This window comes from Mastomys coucha, unplaced genomic scaffold, assembly GCF_008632895.1.
Source record: "Mastomys coucha isolate ucsf_1 unplaced genomic scaffold, UCSF_Mcou_1 pScaffold6, whole genome shotgun sequence".
Taxonomy (NCBI): domain Eukaryota; kingdom Metazoa; phylum Chordata; class Mammalia; order Rodentia; family Muridae; genus Mastomys; species Mastomys coucha.
Genome location: NW_022196912.1, coordinates 48,781,978 through 48,801,639, shown reverse-complemented (window position 1 = coordinate 48,801,639; position 19,662 = coordinate 48,781,978). Strand labels below are relative to the sequence as shown.

At 45.9% G+C, this 19,662-nt stretch overlaps 1 protein-coding gene across 1 annotated transcript in view; it reads left to right on the top strand.

The window, feature by feature from the left end:
- Cdhr3 (cadherin related family member 3) overlaps window positions 1–19,662 on the top strand; it is a 61,402-nt gene that overhangs the window by 15,009 nt on the left and 26,731 nt on the right. The window contains exons 5-8 of the mRNA XM_031357110.1: window positions 9,781–9,875; window positions 10,587–10,691; window positions 15,860–16,008; window positions 18,858–19,047. Coding sequence (XP_031212970.1) covers window positions 9,781–9,875; window positions 10,587–10,691; window positions 15,860–16,008; window positions 18,858–19,047 — 539 coding nt within the window. The remainder of the gene's footprint in view (window positions 1–9,780; window positions 9,876–10,586; window positions 10,692–15,859; window positions 16,009–18,857; window positions 19,048–19,662) is intronic.

Below are 19,662 nucleotides of genomic sequence, written 5' to 3'. Positions count from 1 at the left end.
ATCTTAAACTGCAGGCACAAAGCAGAGTGCGAGCCAGAAATAGGTGAGGCTTTGTGCTCTCTAAGCTCACCCCTTGGGCTATACATCTACACCACCTGAACTTCCCAAAACATCACCACAAATTGTTCAAATTCCCAAAAGTATGGGGAACATCTATCATTCAAACTATCACAGGGTTCGTGTGTGTCTACCCAGCCCTACCTTCTGCGTGCTGGGATTAGAGGCATGTTCCATGACACAGGGATATTTATTTTTGGTGTTTTCAGACAGTGTCTCATAGCCCAAACTGGCCTCAACCTTGCAATCCCCCTGCCTCAGCTTCCCAGGTGCTGCTGGCACTACAGGTATAGTCTACTATACCTAGCTAGATTTCTATTTTTAAACGTCCCTTTTAAAACATCTCCAAATAATTATACAATTGGCATGAGGGTCCATTCCTTCAGAAGCCCATTCCAGGTCCAGTTGGCCTGGAAGGGAGGCAGCCCTCTGTAGCCATAAGCCAAGATAAAGTCTTACTTCCGTTTCTTGTCACCAGTGTGACAAAGTAGCTCCCTTTAAACTATGCAGCTATGTCAAGTTGTTTGGAGGGAAATGTAAATCTAGGGCAGGTGGAGTTATTTGAAAAGAAGTGCTTCAGGCTTGTCAGAGAAAGCATTAATGATGTGTTTAACTCATGGGTGGGACTACACAGCTCTACGGACAGCTAACACTATCTAGACAGATCAAAGACTTTAAAAAAAATAATGAAGGTTTAGGCGGTATCAAGTTCTCCCTGGCCTTCATACGTAGATGCTCATTTCTGAGCACGGGGGTGGGGAGGTGCGGGAGGGGGCAGAGGATGGGGGGGAAGAAGGGGTGCCAAGAGGCATAGTTTGCTATGCAAAGCAGAAAGGATACAGTTAACTCTTGATTGATGAAGTCTATGCTGATCACCTTTGGCTTGAAATTGCAACCTCATGGGAACTTCAAACACTCACAGGTGTCTGACTGCTCAAGGTACCAAGAGTTTAGTAGGGTCTCGAGGTCTAGCTCTAGTGGGGAGTCTGCACAGTGGCCAGTTGTTAGGTCAGAAAGGCTAGGACACTGGTTTTGAATGCTTTCCCATGTTGAACATGTGCTGAGAACAGACGAGGCTGCATAAAGCATGCAGATTCCTGCACGTGGCAGGCAAACGCTGAATTAGCATGCAGATTTCAGACTGTTTTGTAGTACAGTGCTCAGAATTGCAGAGCTGAACCAGAACAAACTTGAGTAAGCACCTAAACATGTCCTGAAAGCTACCTGGCCTGGGTCTGTGCCTGTTCCCTTCGCTGATGGGCTCCATAAGATATCCATGTCCCGAAGGAAGGGTAGATTCAATAAAGATCTAGCACACCCACTGAAACCCCGACTCTGCAAAGTAAGAGCACTCCAGTCTGTACCCAGTTTAAGGAAATGACATCACGTCACAGACCATGTAAAATGGGGGTGCATCCAGAAGCCATGGCCTTTCTCCTTCACTGGATCCTTTTAAAAGAAACCCGAAAAGCATGCAGTTGCGTATTGGTTTGACCACCCTAGTTCCATACTGTAGGGACCTGTGCAACCAGAGATGAGTACCGTGTGTGGTTGTTTTAATGCTTTAGTGGCCACATTAAAAGTACAAGAAACCAGGTAGCATTAATTGCTGTTAGATCACAGATGCTCTAGCTGCTCCTCTCTCCAACCCAGAAATCAGAGCACACAGCCCTGCATTCTGTCCCTTAGGACAAAGGACTGACAGGTGCCTGTAGTGACTCAGCCCAGCCCCTTCCACTCCCTCTGCTGCACGCTGCACAGTCTGAACTAGTACCTCCCTCCCTCCTAGAATGTAGGCTAACTCATAGGCTCTGGAACGTCCCATCACTCATCAAAACCTATGAGTCAGAAAGCCCACTTTGTTCTGGAGATCAGAAGGTTCTTTCCTTCAGGACCCATCATGCTAAACATGGCACTTGTCTCTCCTAAGGAAGCTATTCTTTGGAACTTGAAGGGAGGATTCCCTTTCCTTCAGGACCCCATCGTACTGACTATGAGCGTGATGCTACACACACACACACACACACACACACACACACACACACTCACACACACACTCACTCACACACACAGAGACTCACACACTCACACACACACTCACTCACACACACACACAGAGACACACACTCATTCACACTCACTCACACACACACTCACACACACACAAAGACACACACTCATTCACACACACTTACACACACACTCACACATACACAGAGACACACACACTCATTCACACACACACTCACTCACACACACACTCACAATGGTTGAAATCTCTTTCGTAATAAAACTCTTCTGAAGGATCTCATGTCAATTCCTTTCTACAGACCTGCCCCTCTGTTCTCTCTCTCTCTCTCTCTCTCTCTCTCTCTCTCTCTCTCTCTCTTTCTTTCTGTTATAATAGTTACAATATAGCTTAATTCAATATGTATAGCGTACCATCAAATGTCAAACGAGATATTTGACATTCACTTGTCATGATCTTAAGACGTGGTGTAGACTTTACCCCTTGACTCACCTCCATTAGACCAGCCACAGTGAAGGTGCTGGGTAGCGACGGGCACATGGACTGGTGGCCAATGTGGTTGCTCAGGTTCCATCTTGACATAGTTATGTCCTCCGGGGTTCCTTCTGTGTTCTGATTCGGGCACAGGTAGAGCTGGGATCTAGAGTCTGCACAAAACAGGGAAAGACACTGCCTGTGAATGCTCTGGCTTCTGGCTTTCTTCTGATACCCACTCAATATTTTCCCACTTGCTGAAGGAGGCTTGCACTCCCACCCTCCCCGCATCCCTCTCATTGCCAATGGCCTCCTCGGAGATGCTGGGGATACTAATAGGTTTTGCAGCTGGAGGCAAAGTGATCTACTGCACGGTCCTTCCATTAAAGGTCTCTCTCAGACCCTTCCATTAAGGAAGGCCTTTTCCATGAAACGAAGTGTACTTTGCCTTCACCAGGACAGATGAAGGATTAAATTAAAGAGCAATAACCTCACTGTTAGTGGAGCTACAGAACATTATCACTTACATCTTCCTACTCATGACTCTGAAGGAAGCCTCATCGTTCCTTCTTCCCATGAGTACTCTATGCTGAATGGACCGATAAAGTTCATGAATAGATGGCGTATTTATCTACTTATTTACTATCGGTGTGTTGGGAGTATACATGTGTAGGTTAGAGAACAACTATGAGGAATTGTGCTCGGGGATTGGTGGGTCTGGGTAGGTTTTCAAGCCCAGACGTTGGCTCAGACTTTTTACCATACACTGCCATGGTGCCTTGCCCTTTCCTTCCTGGTAGCTTTTCCACCATATTCCACCCCCTCCCTACATGTCTTGCCTGGGAACTCTAAGGTTACCCCTTGAAGTCATAGCAAAAAGTCGTTATATTCTAGGTCCTCATATGAGGCTCACAGAAGAAAAGCCCTCGGTCTTGGCCATTTCCATCTACAGACCCACAGCTACTGATGGCTGTCCATGCTTCTGGGGAGACTCTTGGGTCAGTGGAGCTTGTTGCCCTTAAGACTGGCGGAGCATGGGTCATGGAGACAGGACTCAAGCCTCCTTATGGCTTTCCTGCCAGAGAAGGGAAAGGGATTGGAGCTACAGCTTTATCAGTAAGGCAAACGTTAGTAAATCAGTTTGGGGCACTGAAGAAGTAGCTCAGTTGCTAGAGTGCTTGCCTAACATGCACAAAGCCCTGGGTTCAGTCCTTGGGATGCCATAAAACCTGTTATATAGCAGGTTGGAGGCCAGCCTGGGATACATGAAATGCTGTCTCTAAAAACAAATAAGCAAGTGCTACAAAAGTCCCAATATACAAATTTGTCAATGTCTCTTAAAACACTTAAGTGGCTGCTATCCTCACTTAGCTCTTCCACACAGGCAAATGCCAGGGTGTGCCACAGTGGGGCGGCTTTATACCAGTGTTGCTTTCTTCTGTAAAGTCTTCCTTCTCCCTCACCTGCCACCCCAGAGCTGGAATGGGAATAGTGTAGAAGAAAAAAGAAAAGGGGAATTGATGGGCATTTTTGTTTGTTGGCTTGCTTGCTTCAAAATATTCCGCTTACACTGAGAAATCTAACAGATACGTGTACTGTATTTCTAACTCCCAGCTTGATTGAAAGATCTCATTTGGTGTGCTCCTCTTCTGGGTGAGGCTGGATTTGTGTGGATTTGTGTGTCAGGACGCCCCAAGACCAAGTTCTCAGCAGGGAACTCTCAGAAGGGAGATTTATTTGTCCCATAAATACAGAGGGCAGAGAATAAGAGAAAAAGACAGGAGGCAGAGGATGAGGGGGAAAGAAAGGGAACAAGGGAGAAGGGGAAGGGTGTTTGTCCTGGAAGGGAAAGGACTGTTTCTGGATAGAAAGGAGACAGATATGGCCCATGGACAAATGACAGTTTATAAAGGTAAAAAAGGAAATTCTGTGCTTAGGATGGGGTGCTTGATTTTACATAGGCATATTAATTAGGGTAGCCAAAAGGGGTCTCATGACTGCTGGAGTTAGATGCTTTGATAGTTGGACCTTGGTAGTCAGCCTCAGGAGGAGGAAGTGGCCAAATGAGGGAATGGACTTTGATGGCTAGTTTTAAGAATGTAACCTAATCATTTTCAGCAAGGCAGAGGGAATGGGGGAGAAGGACAAGGCCTGCCAGAGCCACATACTCAGGTGGGCTAGTGCACCTTGAGGGGGCGAGGGGTCCTGAGTTCAGTGTCTTGAAGTATCATTGTTACTCCCTGAACTTGGGAGAACAAGGGTTCTTGCTTCTGTCTGGAAACTGGCTCAATGTGACACGGATGCTCTGTTCCTAGGAGACACGGCTGAATTCATGCTGATTTTTGTACTGAAAGGCTGGCAGCCAGGGATGGCTGGGGAAGACACCCCTGGTTATATCGCTGCCGCCAGCTGCTTCCCCGCTTTAGCAAGCAGCAGAGAAGAGGTTGCTAAACCCCTGGGAGCTGACATTTCTGGAAACTGGGCCACCTCCCCTTCCCTCTGGCTAAACCAAAAGCATTCTGTGGAGTGAATAGGGCGGAAAGGATGGCCTGTGTCTTCCGAAAGGACGCTTTTGTGACCAAGGGCAACTAGGAGCCACCAGGAGCCTGCAAACAGAGCAGTGGGAGGCAGGCGGGGATAGCCGCAGAGGGAAGCAGAGAGCTTGTCTGAGGAGCATTTGCTCGCTGAATTGATCTGATTACTCAGGACTTTTCTCAGCCAGGACTGGGGCAGAGAGGGGCTGCAGTTGCTTTTCATTCTATTTAATTTCTGTTTTCCAAGAATGAATATCAAGGGAGAGCTTTGATTAAACAAGCCTTTAAAAAGGAGGCAAGAATGCCAGGTTTTACAGAAAGCCTTACTGTGTCGCTGGCAGGGGGCCACATGACACAATATTTCTAGTCTAGAGATATTATCTTCTTTCTGAGCACAAAACTGTGTGCTTGTGAACAAAGCATGGAGACTGAAGGAAGCGAGAATTAGCCTAGCACTGATTACACATACATACATATATACATACATAATATACATTATATGCAATTACATACATTACATATATAATGTACATGCATGCATACATACATGTAAAGATTATCAAGATTCTAGAAAATCAGCATAATGGAAATGAAGAATAAACCTTCATGCTCCCAGTCTCTGTTCACCAATGCCAATTTTACCTGTTGCTGTTTCTTCGACTCTTCCTTTCCTACAGTGTTGTTGGGATTCTAAGTTGTTGTTTTGGGGGCATTTTTTTTTGCTTGTTTGCTTGTTTTTTAATAGCTCTGGGCATTTATTTATTTATTTGTTTGTTTATTATATATAAATACACTGTGGCTGTCTTCAGACACACCAGAAGAGGGCCTCAGATCTCATTACAGATGGTTGTGAGTCACCATGTGGTTGCTGGGATTTGAACTCAGGACCTCTACAAGAGCAGTCAGTACTCTTAACCACTGAGCCATCTCTCCAGCCCTTTTTAAAAAAATTATTTATTTATTATATGCAAGTACACTGTAGCTGTCTTCAGACACTCCAGAAGAAGGCATCAGATCTCATTACAGAAGGTTGTAAGCCACCATGTGGTTGCTGGGATTTAAACTCAGGGCCTTCAGAAAAGCAGTCAGTGCTCTTAACAGCTGAGCCATCTCTCCAGCACCAGGACTCTATATTAAACTCACAGTTTCATAGTCACATATAGCATTACCACACTTAAACACAGTGGTTGGCATGACGTTTTTTATTGTTGTTGTTTTAAGATTTTTGTCACTGCCATGGTTGGCTTTGAGACAGCAAAGGCTCTCACTTTGAAATGCAGGCTGACCTGGACCCCCGGCAGTGTTAGTCCCAGCTCTGCCCTGTGAGTATGAGTATTACAGACACGCAGCACCATACTCTGCTTGTTTTAAGAGTTTTCAGAGATAGGAATGTTGGTCTCTCATCAGTGAGAAATTAGAAGGAAGAAAACCCCACTTTTGAATATCTAACAAAGCCCCACTGAGCACCTGTGTGTGGGAAGCTTCTGTTACATGCACACTGGTATCATGGGCACAAAGGACACCTTTCCCTTCAGGACATTACTCTAATTTTTAAGGTGCTGGAGGGCCAGGCATTGAACTTGGGGCCCTGGATATATGAGGATATGGATACATGCTTTACTGAGCTGCATGCACCTTTATAACAGGATCTTACATTTTAGCTGATCAGTAGAAGCTACCACCCGATATGCATGTTCCAAGCATGTCATAGCACTGGTGGTTTGAAAAAGAGTGGCCCCCATAGGCCCATATATTTGAATGTTTAGCCACCAGGGAGTTCCAATATTTGAAAGAATTAGAAGGATTGGGAGGTGTGTTCTTGTTGGAGTAAATGTGGCCCTGTTGGAGGAAGCTTGCTACTGGGGATGGGCTTTAAGGTTTCAAAAGCCCATACTAGGCCCAGCTCCTATCTCCTCTCTGTAGGATGTAGCTCTCAGTTACTCTCCAAAGCCATGCCTGCCTCCTGCTGTTGTGTTCTCTGTGATGATAATGGACTAAGCCTCTGAAACTCTAAGCCACTCCCAAGTGAATGCTTTCTTTTATGAGTTGCCTTGGTCATGGTGTCCCTCCACAGCAATAGAACAGTGACTAAGACTAGCATGTTGTAGATTCCTCCACGGGTAGGCTCTGTTGTTATTATCCTACACAAACTCACAGAGCTAGAAATAGTGGGACCAAGAGTCAAATTCCAAGTCTTTTCTCCAGAATCGCACACATAATTTACTATTCCAGTGTTTGATGTTGTATCTCAAATGTGTCTAAAATGTTTTGGTTCCTATAATTACCTATATTGATTCCTCTTGCAGTGCTTCACCTGTATTGCTCTGTTCCCTCAGTTTACCATAAGCTTTAAGAGGCAGAGCATTTTTGCCATCTCTATATCCCAAGGTCCCCACCGCTTGGAACCCAATAGATAGATGTGTCTTCCAGAGTTTTATAAAATGCACACAGAAAGATTCTGATTCTGCTGAATGTGGTAAATGTCCCCATGGGTCCCTAAAACCTCATTCTTCCATCACACTCAGCGTGGGCCTCTCATTACTGATGTGTGAGGATTTCCTACAGGGAAGACTCAGCCCAAAGACATAGGACTCCTCTGCATGTAGGTAGCTTATGGCCAACCTATTGCTGTTCAGGCAAACAACTACAGAGGTGGTGGGGCTTGCAAAGTTGAATCCACAATGGAGAGGCAGTACAGTCCTGAGAGAAGGTCGCAGAAGAGCACTTCCTGGCATTGCCCAACTGTCTCCTCTTGAATCTGGGCAAAACCCCTAAATAAATACCAAGAGGATATTGCTAAATAAACCCATGTTTAAAATGCTGTGCTGTCATTAGCTAACTAGGCTGGACAGTCAGAATTAAGGAATGAGTCTCTGGGCATCACATCTGGACCACACTAGGTCTCTTCTGATCTCAGAAGTTGATCCAGGTTGATAAGAGACACAAGGCTATGAGGAAATGCTCAAGACAGAAATAAAAAGAACAATATTGCCATTCAATTAGCACATTATCTTGAGATGTGGGGAGGTGTGCGTTTGCACAGAAAGAACAAGAAGTAATCCATCAAAATGATGAGACTTCACACATGCATTTCAGTTAGTAACTTTTTAATATTTTTTCTGTCTTCTTCCATTTTTGTATAAATGTATGCTCATTACAACTAGGAAAATATCATTATATAAAAAACAGAAAGTAAATACTTCTCAAACATGATTTAGAGACTCTATATTGGCCCAAGATGAAACCTTTAATCTATTTTCTGGCCACTCTTTTTTGGTCCTAGGAATTTCACATTGATCACACACCACATCGTTGGTTAGAGACCTTGGCTTGTGTCTTTGATCCTAGACTTTGAGGCCCATAGTTCTGGTTTTAAACCCCCCACTGCTTATTGGACTCACAATCTAAGGCCTTAGGGATAGATCAACTCTCATCTTAGCCATAGATAATAAACCCTCTTAACCTAAGAGCTCTTTACTATAAATAAAGGATTATAAAGTATGTTCTTACTGTCCCTCCTATTTAACATTGTGAATTCTCGTACAGTTTTCCCAATGGAAAGTGTAGCCTTAGTTTGCTAATTTGCAGGTTGTTTTTTCTTCCATGCTTCTCCACCCGTCCAACACCCTAGGACTAGATAGGAGAGAAAAAAGGCTAGAGGTGGAAAGGGGGTGATGTTATCATTGGACTGCTTTCTGATGATTAGCATGTCGAGTTCCTTGGGGTAGGTTTGATCTTTGTCATCAAGATATCTAATATCTTCTTGTTTCTTCTTTGTGCGTGACTACTTAACAAACCTCAGCCAACAGTAACCAATAGCAACCAACAACCAACAGCCAACAGCACACCAACAACAGAAAGGGGTGGAACCATTGGTATTGTCCCTAAGTGACAAGGCAAGAGAAGGATCAGATCATGTATTCAGCCCATCTGATGCAAGCCCTTCCCCCACTTTCTTGACTCCATATCCCAGGCAAGGAAGCCAACTTGATGAGCACCTCTAGAGGAACACAGCCATGGTCCTCCTGTGACCTGGACCTTAGTGGTTTCTATGCATAAGCCTATGTGTTTCTATTAGATTTTGTGGGTGTGACAGACAACTGTCAAGAGAGTAGCACTGGGCACTGGTATCAAGGACAACAAAAATCCTCAACTACCCACATATGAGAGAAGACTACTTTTATTAGTAGCCCTTTACCAGGATAAAATTTAAGAGCATCAATGAATGATGCTCGGGTACATGTTTGTACTTCCTAATTGCCAGCTCTTGCAAGAATAAACACAAGGTCTCATACATACTGGACATGGTCCTATTATCTAACATGGCATAGGTGTGCTTAAACAGTGTTGATTAAAGTCAAGTCCTAGTGTTAGAGCCTGGTAAGCAGAAGTCAGATGACAGGGACATGGAGAGGGAGACTAGAGCTAGCAGCAGAACTCACCCAGGCAGGGCCTTTTGGTAAAATTTCAGTAGCTGGAACAGCTCTTTAGAGAGTCCTCATCAGAGGCAGGCATTCAGACTGATCACATCTGAGGTCTTTCTCCTAGCAGCCTTGCACAAAGCTGCTTATCTAGACATCTGAAATCATTCAAAATGTTGTACATACCAAGAGTACCAGACAGGACATGAGCAAACGCACCTGAGGCTGTACTGACTTAATTCTAACTGTCCTTTGTTGTATACAGTATTTCCTCATTTCTCCCTCGAAGAACTTCAGAATGTCTGCTAATGGCACCCTCTTCTCCACCACAGAACTGGACTTTGAAGCAGGGAACAAGAGGTAACTTTGCCAATGATCTCCCCTTAGGTATGACTACCCAAAACTCAAGGAAGATGCAGAGTCACCAGAGTGCCGGGTCACTGAGCAACCTGGGGTAAGGGTAGGGATTTAGCTTCAGGGGTTTGAAAATCCTGGTCAGACACAGGGGAAGCAATGGAGGGCATTCCCAGTGCCTGGGGCAGCAAAGGCAGCTAGTGTGACAGGAAAGCATCTGAAGAGAGGCTGGAAGCCATAGGCCTTGGGAAAGCCAGGTAAGGCTCCTGGCTCTATACTAGTCAAGAGAAGTAGGGTAGTTATTAAGGATGGAGCATAGGTTAGTGGTGGGGTGTTTACCTAGTGTACAGGAGGCCCTGGTTTCCATAGCCAGCACCTCAAATGAGTGAATGAATGAATAAAATGGGAGCTTCGTTTTCTTGAGAGAGGAACAGCGCCATTGCAGGGACATTTGTAAAGGCAGAGGCTTGGCTGGCTTGAGTGGACATTTATCCAGGGAGGTAGAAGCCATGAAAAAAAAAAAAAAAAACCCAGACTGAGAAAGGAGAGAGGGGAGGAGGCCACATTTGACCTTTGGAAACTGCATAAGAAGCAGGCAGCTGGAAAGGTGGCTGCTCGCTTCATGCCTTCCACTGTGGCCTTTCCCACCCCTCCTTGTAGTGGGGTCAGCAAAGCTTATTTCTCTCCCTTGGCATTCCCCCATCCCCACCCCGGCAGCTTCGACCTCCTTGTGGGAGTAAGAGACAGCAGGGATCTCGAAGCCTCCACAGCACTCAAGGTGACTATTGTGAACATCAACGATGAGATCCCACGCTTTACCAGGTAGGCTTGACAGCACCGAGGACAGAGCAAGCCGACCTCAAATGGTCGGCTCCACAGCCACATTCGTGACAAAACAGAGACGTGCTTTGCCCTGGCCTAGGCAAGTAGAGCTCTCCCATGTCCTTTCTGCCTCTCAACCCCATGTTCCCCTTGTTTCCCACACCTCCTGACTCCCCACATTCCCATGCACCATGGGACTGTGGACATGGTGGAGAGAGGGGTGGGGCTGAGCACAATACTCCTTGCGAGTCACTGTACACACAGAAAATAAATGCAAGACAGACACTTGTTTAACAAAGATCCCCATGTTAACGGAACCCTAAAGTCCACACCGGTGTCTCCATAATGGTGTCCTAAGGCCGCTGGCACACTGAAGTTTCTTCTTGACTTAGTGGACCCAGAAAGGCACCTGGCCGTGCTTCCACACAGAGCTGAGATGAGGGAGCGTATGTGTGTTGGGAAAGAGGGTGGACCTGGTCTCAGCCCAGGTCCAAAGGAAGAACGTGGCCTACTGCACACAGGGATTCAGGAAGATAACTTGGGGTTTAGAGTCAGCAGATAACCTAAGCAGCCTGACTTTCTGCTGCCGTGGGTGGGTTCAGGCCCCAGCCACAGGGAAACAGCACCATCTTGTGCTTGGGGGGTCAGCAGCATCAATGGCTGTGAAGGACTAGAGCACAAGAGTCTGTAGCAAATGTAAAGGCAGAAGACAGATATTATCTGAGAATTCAAAGTAAAAGCAGGGCAGGGAAGATGGCTGGGCAGTAGCGAGTGCTTGCTGCACTTACGGAGGACGACAGCTCAGTTTGTCAGATTCCAGAACCTACCTTAGGCAGCTCACAGGAGCTCACAACTTCAGCCGCAGGGGATCCAGTACTCTGTTTTAGCCTCCTCGGACACCTGTACCCACGTGTTCGCCCACACATGCACACACACACACACACACACACACACACGCACACACACACACACACAGAATACACATAAATAAAATATATCTTTAAAAATATTAAAAATAAAATGAAAATATTTGAAAAAGCCACAAGCATGAGAACGAGGTAGAGTGCTTAAAAAATCATTTTAAGAGTACTGGAAAGAAGGCTCAGTCGGTTAGAGTCCTTGCTACTATGTTCCATCCCCAGGGCCCATGCCAAAAATCTGGGTGTGCTTATACACTTATAAATCCTAGTGCTGGGGAGACAGAGACAAACAAACGTGGGGCTCACTGGATGAGCAGCCAAGTATATTTGGTAAAAAGTACTGTCTCCAAAAAAAGGGAAATGGGTAGATAGCCCCGAGGAGTGGCATCCAAGGATGTTCTCGGCTTCCATAGGCATACACACCTGCACACATACAAACATGCATGCACATATGAAAGAAAGATGCTTTAAGACTGGGAGCTATTAAGCCCATTGAATCCCCCAGGCTAACCTCATGGCACTTTGCAAACACACACCACAGTTGCAAAGTTTCTGGTCATTTGCACTAGCCCCAGACCAACTCCTGCATGGCGACTACAGAAACAAGTAATCTTCCCCCAGGATGTTTCCATCAGTGCCCAGTACTGGGTTCTAGAGATCCTGGGCGTTTCCACAGGTGGAACAGCCTAGAAACACAGCAGTAGGTTTCCCGAACCAGTAGGTTGAGAAACGGTTGTGATATGCCCGTTCAGACTCAGGCTGAGTCATTGGCCCACACGGCTCTGTGGATTCACCCAAAAAGTCTAGGAAGATGATAGATAGCTGTGGGGTTGGCAGTCAAAGAGCCTGAAATAGTCTCCACAGCACAGGTAAAAGAGCAAACTGATAGGATGGCGGAGAGAAAGCAAGTTCTCCTCTGGGAACCAGGCTGCTCTGTACCGAGTCTTCTAAAATGCAGCTGTTAGCAGTCTGGCAGAGAAGGGAAATGGCCACCCAGAGGGCAGCTTCAAACTCCGTGGTTCTCACTTGTGATTTTAGAGATGGACCTTTCAGGCTCTGAGTCAGCTTTGCTTCAGTGTTCATGGATGGTATCGAGGTGTGTCTGCAGTAGCCTGCACTCGAGAACGGGCGGGACATGGCCTCATTTTGCTCAGGGTGTTCCCTTACCAGCACCCCCATCCTTCAACAGCCATGAGTTAAAAGGATGCAGTTGGGTTACACTGGATGCTGAATTGAAAGCTTGCCTAATCCCTTGCGTTTCTTATTTCCTTGTCTCTTAAAACTTCTGCTAATATGAAGTACAATCATTTAATTGTGGATTACGAGATGAAATCTTCAAGCTGACCCAGGTATGACCGAGTCTGAGTGTGAGGCAGCCATGGCAGATGTGGAGACAGCTCCTCATCTTTATGTCTAGTTAAGGCCACTGCAGCAAGCGCTGTTTCTGCTGTTGAGACCGTCTCCCCATTTCATCCCTGAGTGGAGATGTCTGACTGTCTGCTTTGTGGGTGTGATGTTTACGCTGGGAGGCTGAAAACATGGACATACTTACTCTTTCCCCACGTGTGGTGCTGACTGAAGATCACTTTATTTCAGATGTCAGCAAGTAGCTCTTCCCAGCTCTGCCTGTTTTCTTTGTACTCACTGGAAGTCCCTCTTCTAAGGGTAGTGCCTTCCTGCATACTCATCCACAGGGAGGAACTTGCCCCCTTCACACAGAGAATGTGGTCACCGGCCCCACCTGCTGTGTCCCTGCGTTCTGGCAGCCAGGTGTAGTGAGGAGCTGAGTGTGGAATATGAATGATAATCATATTTGTTCTCTCTGTTTTGGTTAGACCTGAAATTAGGCCATTTTGTTGGATAGATATAGGGATAGGCATAGGCATAGGTCTCTCTCTATATATATTTTAGACATGAATCTTAGATCCCCAAATCAAATACTAAAACTTTTTGTCTTCTGCCACACTTGCTACCAGGGCAACCAAGGAAAGACTGTTTGGCATGAGAGCCCGAGGCGTGTCCCTAACAGCCAGCCCCGTTCCTTTCATGGGGACTTGGCACGCCCAGCATGCACTATAGAGGCTTCAGAGAAGGGAAGCTACACACATCTAACTTGAACCAGATGCTTCTCTGTGACAGGGCGGTCCTGTGTGAAAGAGTGTGTATAGCAGCATCTCCCTCAATGTGGGAAGAGCAGCTCCCTCCCCAAGTTGTGACAACCAAAAAATGTGTCTAACTATAATCATGTCCCAGCTTAGAACCTCTGCCAAGAAGGAGTTAAAAATGGGGGTAAGGACATACTCCCCCTATATCGTTTTCTTACTGTCCTAGGAAGCCTAATGGTCACCTCTGACCCTGGAGACTATATGCATATCCCTGGCTTTTTCAGGGGACATTCAGGTCTCCATTAAGTGCTCAGCCATCTACATTCCCACTGAGTTCACAGGTGATGCTGGCATTGCTGGTCCAGAGGGTAATGTTGAAAGCCAGGACTAGTCTGTGCAGGCAGCGAAACATCTGTATTATCCTTTTCTCTTGCTGTGATAAAACATCACAGCCAAGGCAACTTACACAAAGAGGGGTTTAATTGGAGCTTATGGTTCTAGAGGATAAGAGTCCATCATCATCCCAGCAGGAAACCATGACAGCAGACGGACACGGCAGCTGGAATAACAGCAGAGGGCTCACACCTCTAACCTCAAACTGGAAACTGAGATCAAATTGGAAAGGGGGAGTCCTGAGAAACCTCAAAGCCTGCCCCTAGTGACAGACTTTCTCCAGTGAGGTCACACCCTCTAAGCCCCTCCCCCCTGAAAAGCACTAACTGGAGAGCAAATACTCAAATGCCAGAAACTCTGGGGGACATTTTATCATTCAGACCACCAAGCATCCTTGTGACCCTGGCTAGAACCCAATCTAGTGGATGGAAGAAAAACCATCCTGCATTAGGAACAAGGTTCTGTTGATTATAGAAGATAAGGCTGCCTCTTTCCTCTGACTCTGTCCCTGGCCCCTGCTGCCCCTGGCTTTGCTGCTTCAGCCTACCAAAGTCGCAGACTCTGAGGGATACTGGGCAAGGAGGCCCAAGCATTGGAGTTACCTTTTGGACAAAATAAGCTTGTTCTTCCTCAACAATGAGATACTTGGTGGCATGATATTGGGCCCAGGATTCAGGGAAGGTCCCATGGGGTAGGCTAGTATGGGGTCTTGGCTGCAGATTGTCTCTGCTTCTCTTGAATCCAGCCTGAGGCTCTCTCTTATGTCTGTTTCCTCTGGCCCTCCCTGTGCAACAGCTGTGGTGAGACAGGGGCATCCAAGTGATCTGAGCCCCAACATGAAGGAAGGCAGTCATTTAGGGCAGAGATGAAGATCCCCTCCCTTCAAGGAGGGGCCACATGGGAAAGTAGCACCTTAAGAAAGGGAAATAAAGGTGACTCTGCTTCTCTGGAGTGATCTCATTGCTGACCTTTTACAAAAGCATGGAGGTCTGAGAAAGGTCAGGAAGCGGGCATGTGGAGTTGTAATATACACAGTGCCCCTTGGAGAACAGGGTGATGACTTCTGACTGCCAGGGGCTTAGAGAGCTGGCCTCATGGCGAATACCACCTGCAAAGACGCCCAGGTTCCATGTGGAAGAGTTGTATCCTCAGCCAAAAAAGGAAGAGGAGGAGGAGGACAAGGAGGAGGAGGAGGAAGGGGAAGCAGAGGGGAAGGGGAAGGGGAAGGGGAGGGGGAAGGAGAAGAAACAAAGACCAGAGATTCTAGAGTAGACACAATAATGCTGGGCTTCTGGCATCACCCACAGGGTGGGAGTCAAGCACAAATTAAGAAGCCTGAGACTCTGAACATCTTGTCCAGATGAGTTTTTAAAAAGAATCCAGACACCCTTTGAACAGAAGAACCTGGGAGGAGAGAAGCTGACTGGGTAGAGGAAGTGTCTTTATTGTGAGAGGATGTTAACGATAGGACAGGCTTCAGGTAGGCAGGCAGGCAGGCAGGCAGGCAGCGGCTGTGACCATCTAAATTGCTGCAGTGATAGCCTGGCATTCTTCTGTGTATCCGCAAGGATGTGATCTTTGGAAATACAGACAGCAGTCACCCCTCCTCTCAGCTGCTGTGTTCTCTCTGCGTGTTGATGCAACTCAAGCAGTGCGGTGTTATATTTAGCGCACACCAAAATACCTACCACCCAGTCTGCACCCTCCCCTGCCCTGCAAATTAGCCACGGCTGCAGTGTTTCTGTTTCAGCCCCCAGAGAGTGTACTCCATCCCAGAGGAAGTGCCTCTAGGAACCATGGTGGCGAACATCACAGCAATGGATCCTGATGATGAGGGCTTTTCTGGCCACCTCCTCTACAGCATCACTACCACCAGCAGCTATTTCGTGGTAGACCAGTGTGAGTCATGCACAGTACCCTCTCCTGCATCCTCAACTGCAGCTGCTGAGTGGTTTTACAACGCTTTCTCTTCCCTCTGGCACTTGGTCTGCCTTTCTGTCTAGGTTTATCCTTACTTGTCAGGGAAAGGGTGTGTTAAAGGCAGCAGACACCAACCAAGATGGTGGAATCTGAGCAGGACTGTGTGTGAGCAGCTGATTACCTTTCACCTTTGTGGGGGATATGAAAATGTTTTTCTTGACTGCCATTACGATTAAGGTTTAAACCCCTATAAATAGAACTCACGCATCTTCTGTACAGAAATGAAGACTTAAGGAGATAGGGAAAATTGTGTTTTGTGGTGGGCTGCTTTTTGATTCTTTGTTTGTTTGCTTTTACTTATTTATTTTGTTTGGGTTTTAGTGTTTTGAAACATGGTTTTCTGTATAGCACTGGCTGTCTTGGAATGTGCTCTGTAAACCAGGCTGGCCTCCAACTCAGAGAGCTACCTTAGTTTTGGGATTAAAGGCATGAACCACCACTGTCCAGAAATATAGATATAGATGGAGATGGAGGTGGAGGTGGAGATGGAGATATAGATGGAGATGGAGATATAGATATAGATAGAGGTGGAGATGGAGATAGAGATAGAGATAGAGATAAATAGGTGTAGATTTTTTTTAAAGACAAGGTCTTGCTGTGTAGCTCTGGCTGGCCTGGAACTTGTAGCCATGAGTTATAACAACTCATAGCAATCCTTCTGCTTTAGTTTTTTGAGTACTGGAGTTACAGGCATTTACCACCACACATATTTGGAAAATTGCAATTTTTATACTGAGTTTGATGAGGAAGTGAAGGGACAATTATGGTTGGATGACAAAGTGTCAAAAACAGAAGTAAATTGAGCAAAGCCTGGTGCTCCGGTGTCTCTGTCCTACTAGACGATGATGCTGTGGTCTCTGGGAAAATCTCTCAGAAGAGGATCTGGCCACACGGAGATAAACAGAGCAAGGGCAGAAAGGTTCTCCTGCTTCTGCTTTTGTCTAAGACATCAGGGTGTTATGCTGTAGGGTAGCATGCCCCAGCCCCATCACTCTGAGGAAGGTGGGCCTGTGAAGATGCATGAGCTGCCTGCTCCATCCACACATGCCTAAGGATTCAGAAGAGAGGAATAATACCAGAACTGAAATAGAATGAAAGTAGATGTGTAATCTCAGGATCGTCAATAGTCTCATTTGAAAAAATGAAATTGAGCCGGATGGTGGTACACATGTTTAATTGCAGCACTTGGGAGGCAGATCTCTGTGAGTTCTAGGCCAGCCTGCTCTAGTGACTGAGTTCCAAAACAGTCAGGGTTACACAGAGAAACTCTTTCTCAAAAACAAACAAACAAAAGACAAAAATCAAAACAGAATTACTCTTAGGATCTAAAATATTGTCATTACAACATAATTGATATTTAAAAGTAATTGAAATATTTATATATTTTGCTTGGAAGCAGGTTGTGTGTTTTATACTTAAAGCATATCTCAATTCAGACTGACCCCATTTCAGAGGCTAAATAGCTACTACCTGTGGCTAATGGTGAGGCACATGGCTGTGTCTCTGCACATCAGCTTGCTAAATCGTTCCCATATGAGTAGCCTAGTGCAGAGAATGAGCTTCCTGTCCTCTGAAATAGCCACCTTAGTGGAGTATTAATACAGAATACTTACCAGACATTCTGTAGAGGGGCCACATGCATTCCATCCCAGGTTCTTGCATAATCCAATGGACTAACACCATCCATAGTTTACAGAGGAAAACCAAGGGTTAGAGAGACACCCAGACAAGTTCAATGGTTGTCCAAGAGCCCAGCTCACTGGGGCACCTTGATGTCCAAGATGGATGATTCTAGAGCCTCTCCTCTTAGCCATTATACTACCCCATCACCAGCCCAATGGACTTCACTTTACATAATGCTTTTGTGGAAGCCAGCATTGGACAATCCCAGACTATGTGGCATTGGCTGTGTCACTGGCCCCATATGCCCTTGAGCAAAGAATACCTGTTCTAGGTCAAGGGAAATAATGGACATGCAAAGCCAGCAGCTGGGATCTACCTCTGGAAACTTCTGCAGGCCTTGGCATTGACAAATTCACACAGCTAAGAGTATAGGGACAGATGATCTTGGATGAGAATTCTGTTCACTCTGATGTTGTTCAATCGTGGGATTGAACCCAGGACCTTATCTATGCTAAGCAAACACTCTACCTCTGAACCTCTCACACCTTTTTTTTTTTTTTTTGAGTATTTAAACTAAGACTCTGGTTCCAAGTAATAAAAATGGCAGCAAATCTAGCTAAGCAGAAGACAGTAGAAAGGAAGAGAAGAGGATAGGAGGGATAGGAAAGGGAGGGGAGAGGAGGAGGCACAGCTCATAAGAAAGAGTCGGGAGATCAGGGCAGAGGAAGGGTGTGAGCCAGCACTGCTCCGAGGATCTCAGCACTGCTCCGAGGATCTCAGCAGCTCAAGTTCTGGGCTTTTGCCTGCAGCTTCAGTTGTAGCTCACTCACTCTCCAATGTGTGTTTCTTAGCAACAGATTCTCCAATAGAGAATCCAGTAGATCAAATTGAAGTCAGCTACCCACCAGTTCTGTTAGCCGTGGACAGTGCTGAACCCAGGGCCAACACTTGACTCTAAGGTGTAGCTTTAGAGAAAGATCAGGTCAGGTGTCCCAATAAACATCAAACCCAGAAACACCCGGCATGCCTGTATAGAGGCTACTCCCTGTGCAAGCTGATCATCATTCTAGCACAGTCTTTTTCTGTGTTCTCCATTGTCCCTGAGTCTTTATTCTTCATTTGCCTTCTAACCTTTGCCTCCTTAGTGACAGGGACAATCCAAGTGGCCCAAAGGCTAGATCGAGATGCAGGCGAACTGAGACAGAATCCCATCATTTCTCTGGAAGTTCTGGTGAGGGACAGGCCCTCTGGGGGTCAGGAGAACCGCATGCAGATAACCTTCATCGTGGAAGACATCAATGATAACCCTGCAACATGCAGAAAGCTCACCTTCAGGTAGTCATGAGGTGGAATGTATTCCCTCTTGGGTGGTGCTTGACCCCTGGCTTCTCTGATATGTCATGGCATTGGGGAATAACTCTCCACAAGCAGATATGAGGTGTCCCATTTCCGTCAAAGATCATTTTGTTATTTCTTACCCATTTCCTTCCTTCCTCATTACTTTTCCTTAACTCTCCACCTGTTTTTACAGATTTTTTTTTAAAAATTTCATTCCATTTGCACCACGGACCCTCTCTGGATTGTGTCTTTTCTTTACTTATTGCCACCAGGGGCGAAATGGTGCTTTTAGCACTTTTAATAGATGCTTGGAGAGTCAGAATTAGTAACCAGGCACTCCCAAAGAAATCTCAGGAAAAATATGAATAAATCAAAACAAGTCAGTGGATAAAACAAAACAAAAATTGAACTCACCTTATGAGACTTAATTGCATATATGTGAAGGGGAGGTACAGAATGCATGTGGGACATGAGTTATTATATTATTTCCACTTGTTCTTTGACTCACAATTAGTTCACAATAAGTTTAAAGTAAAGCATTTTAGTAATTGTTTAATTTTATTTTGTGTATGTTAGCATTTTGCCTGCATGTATGGCTGTGCACTATATGCC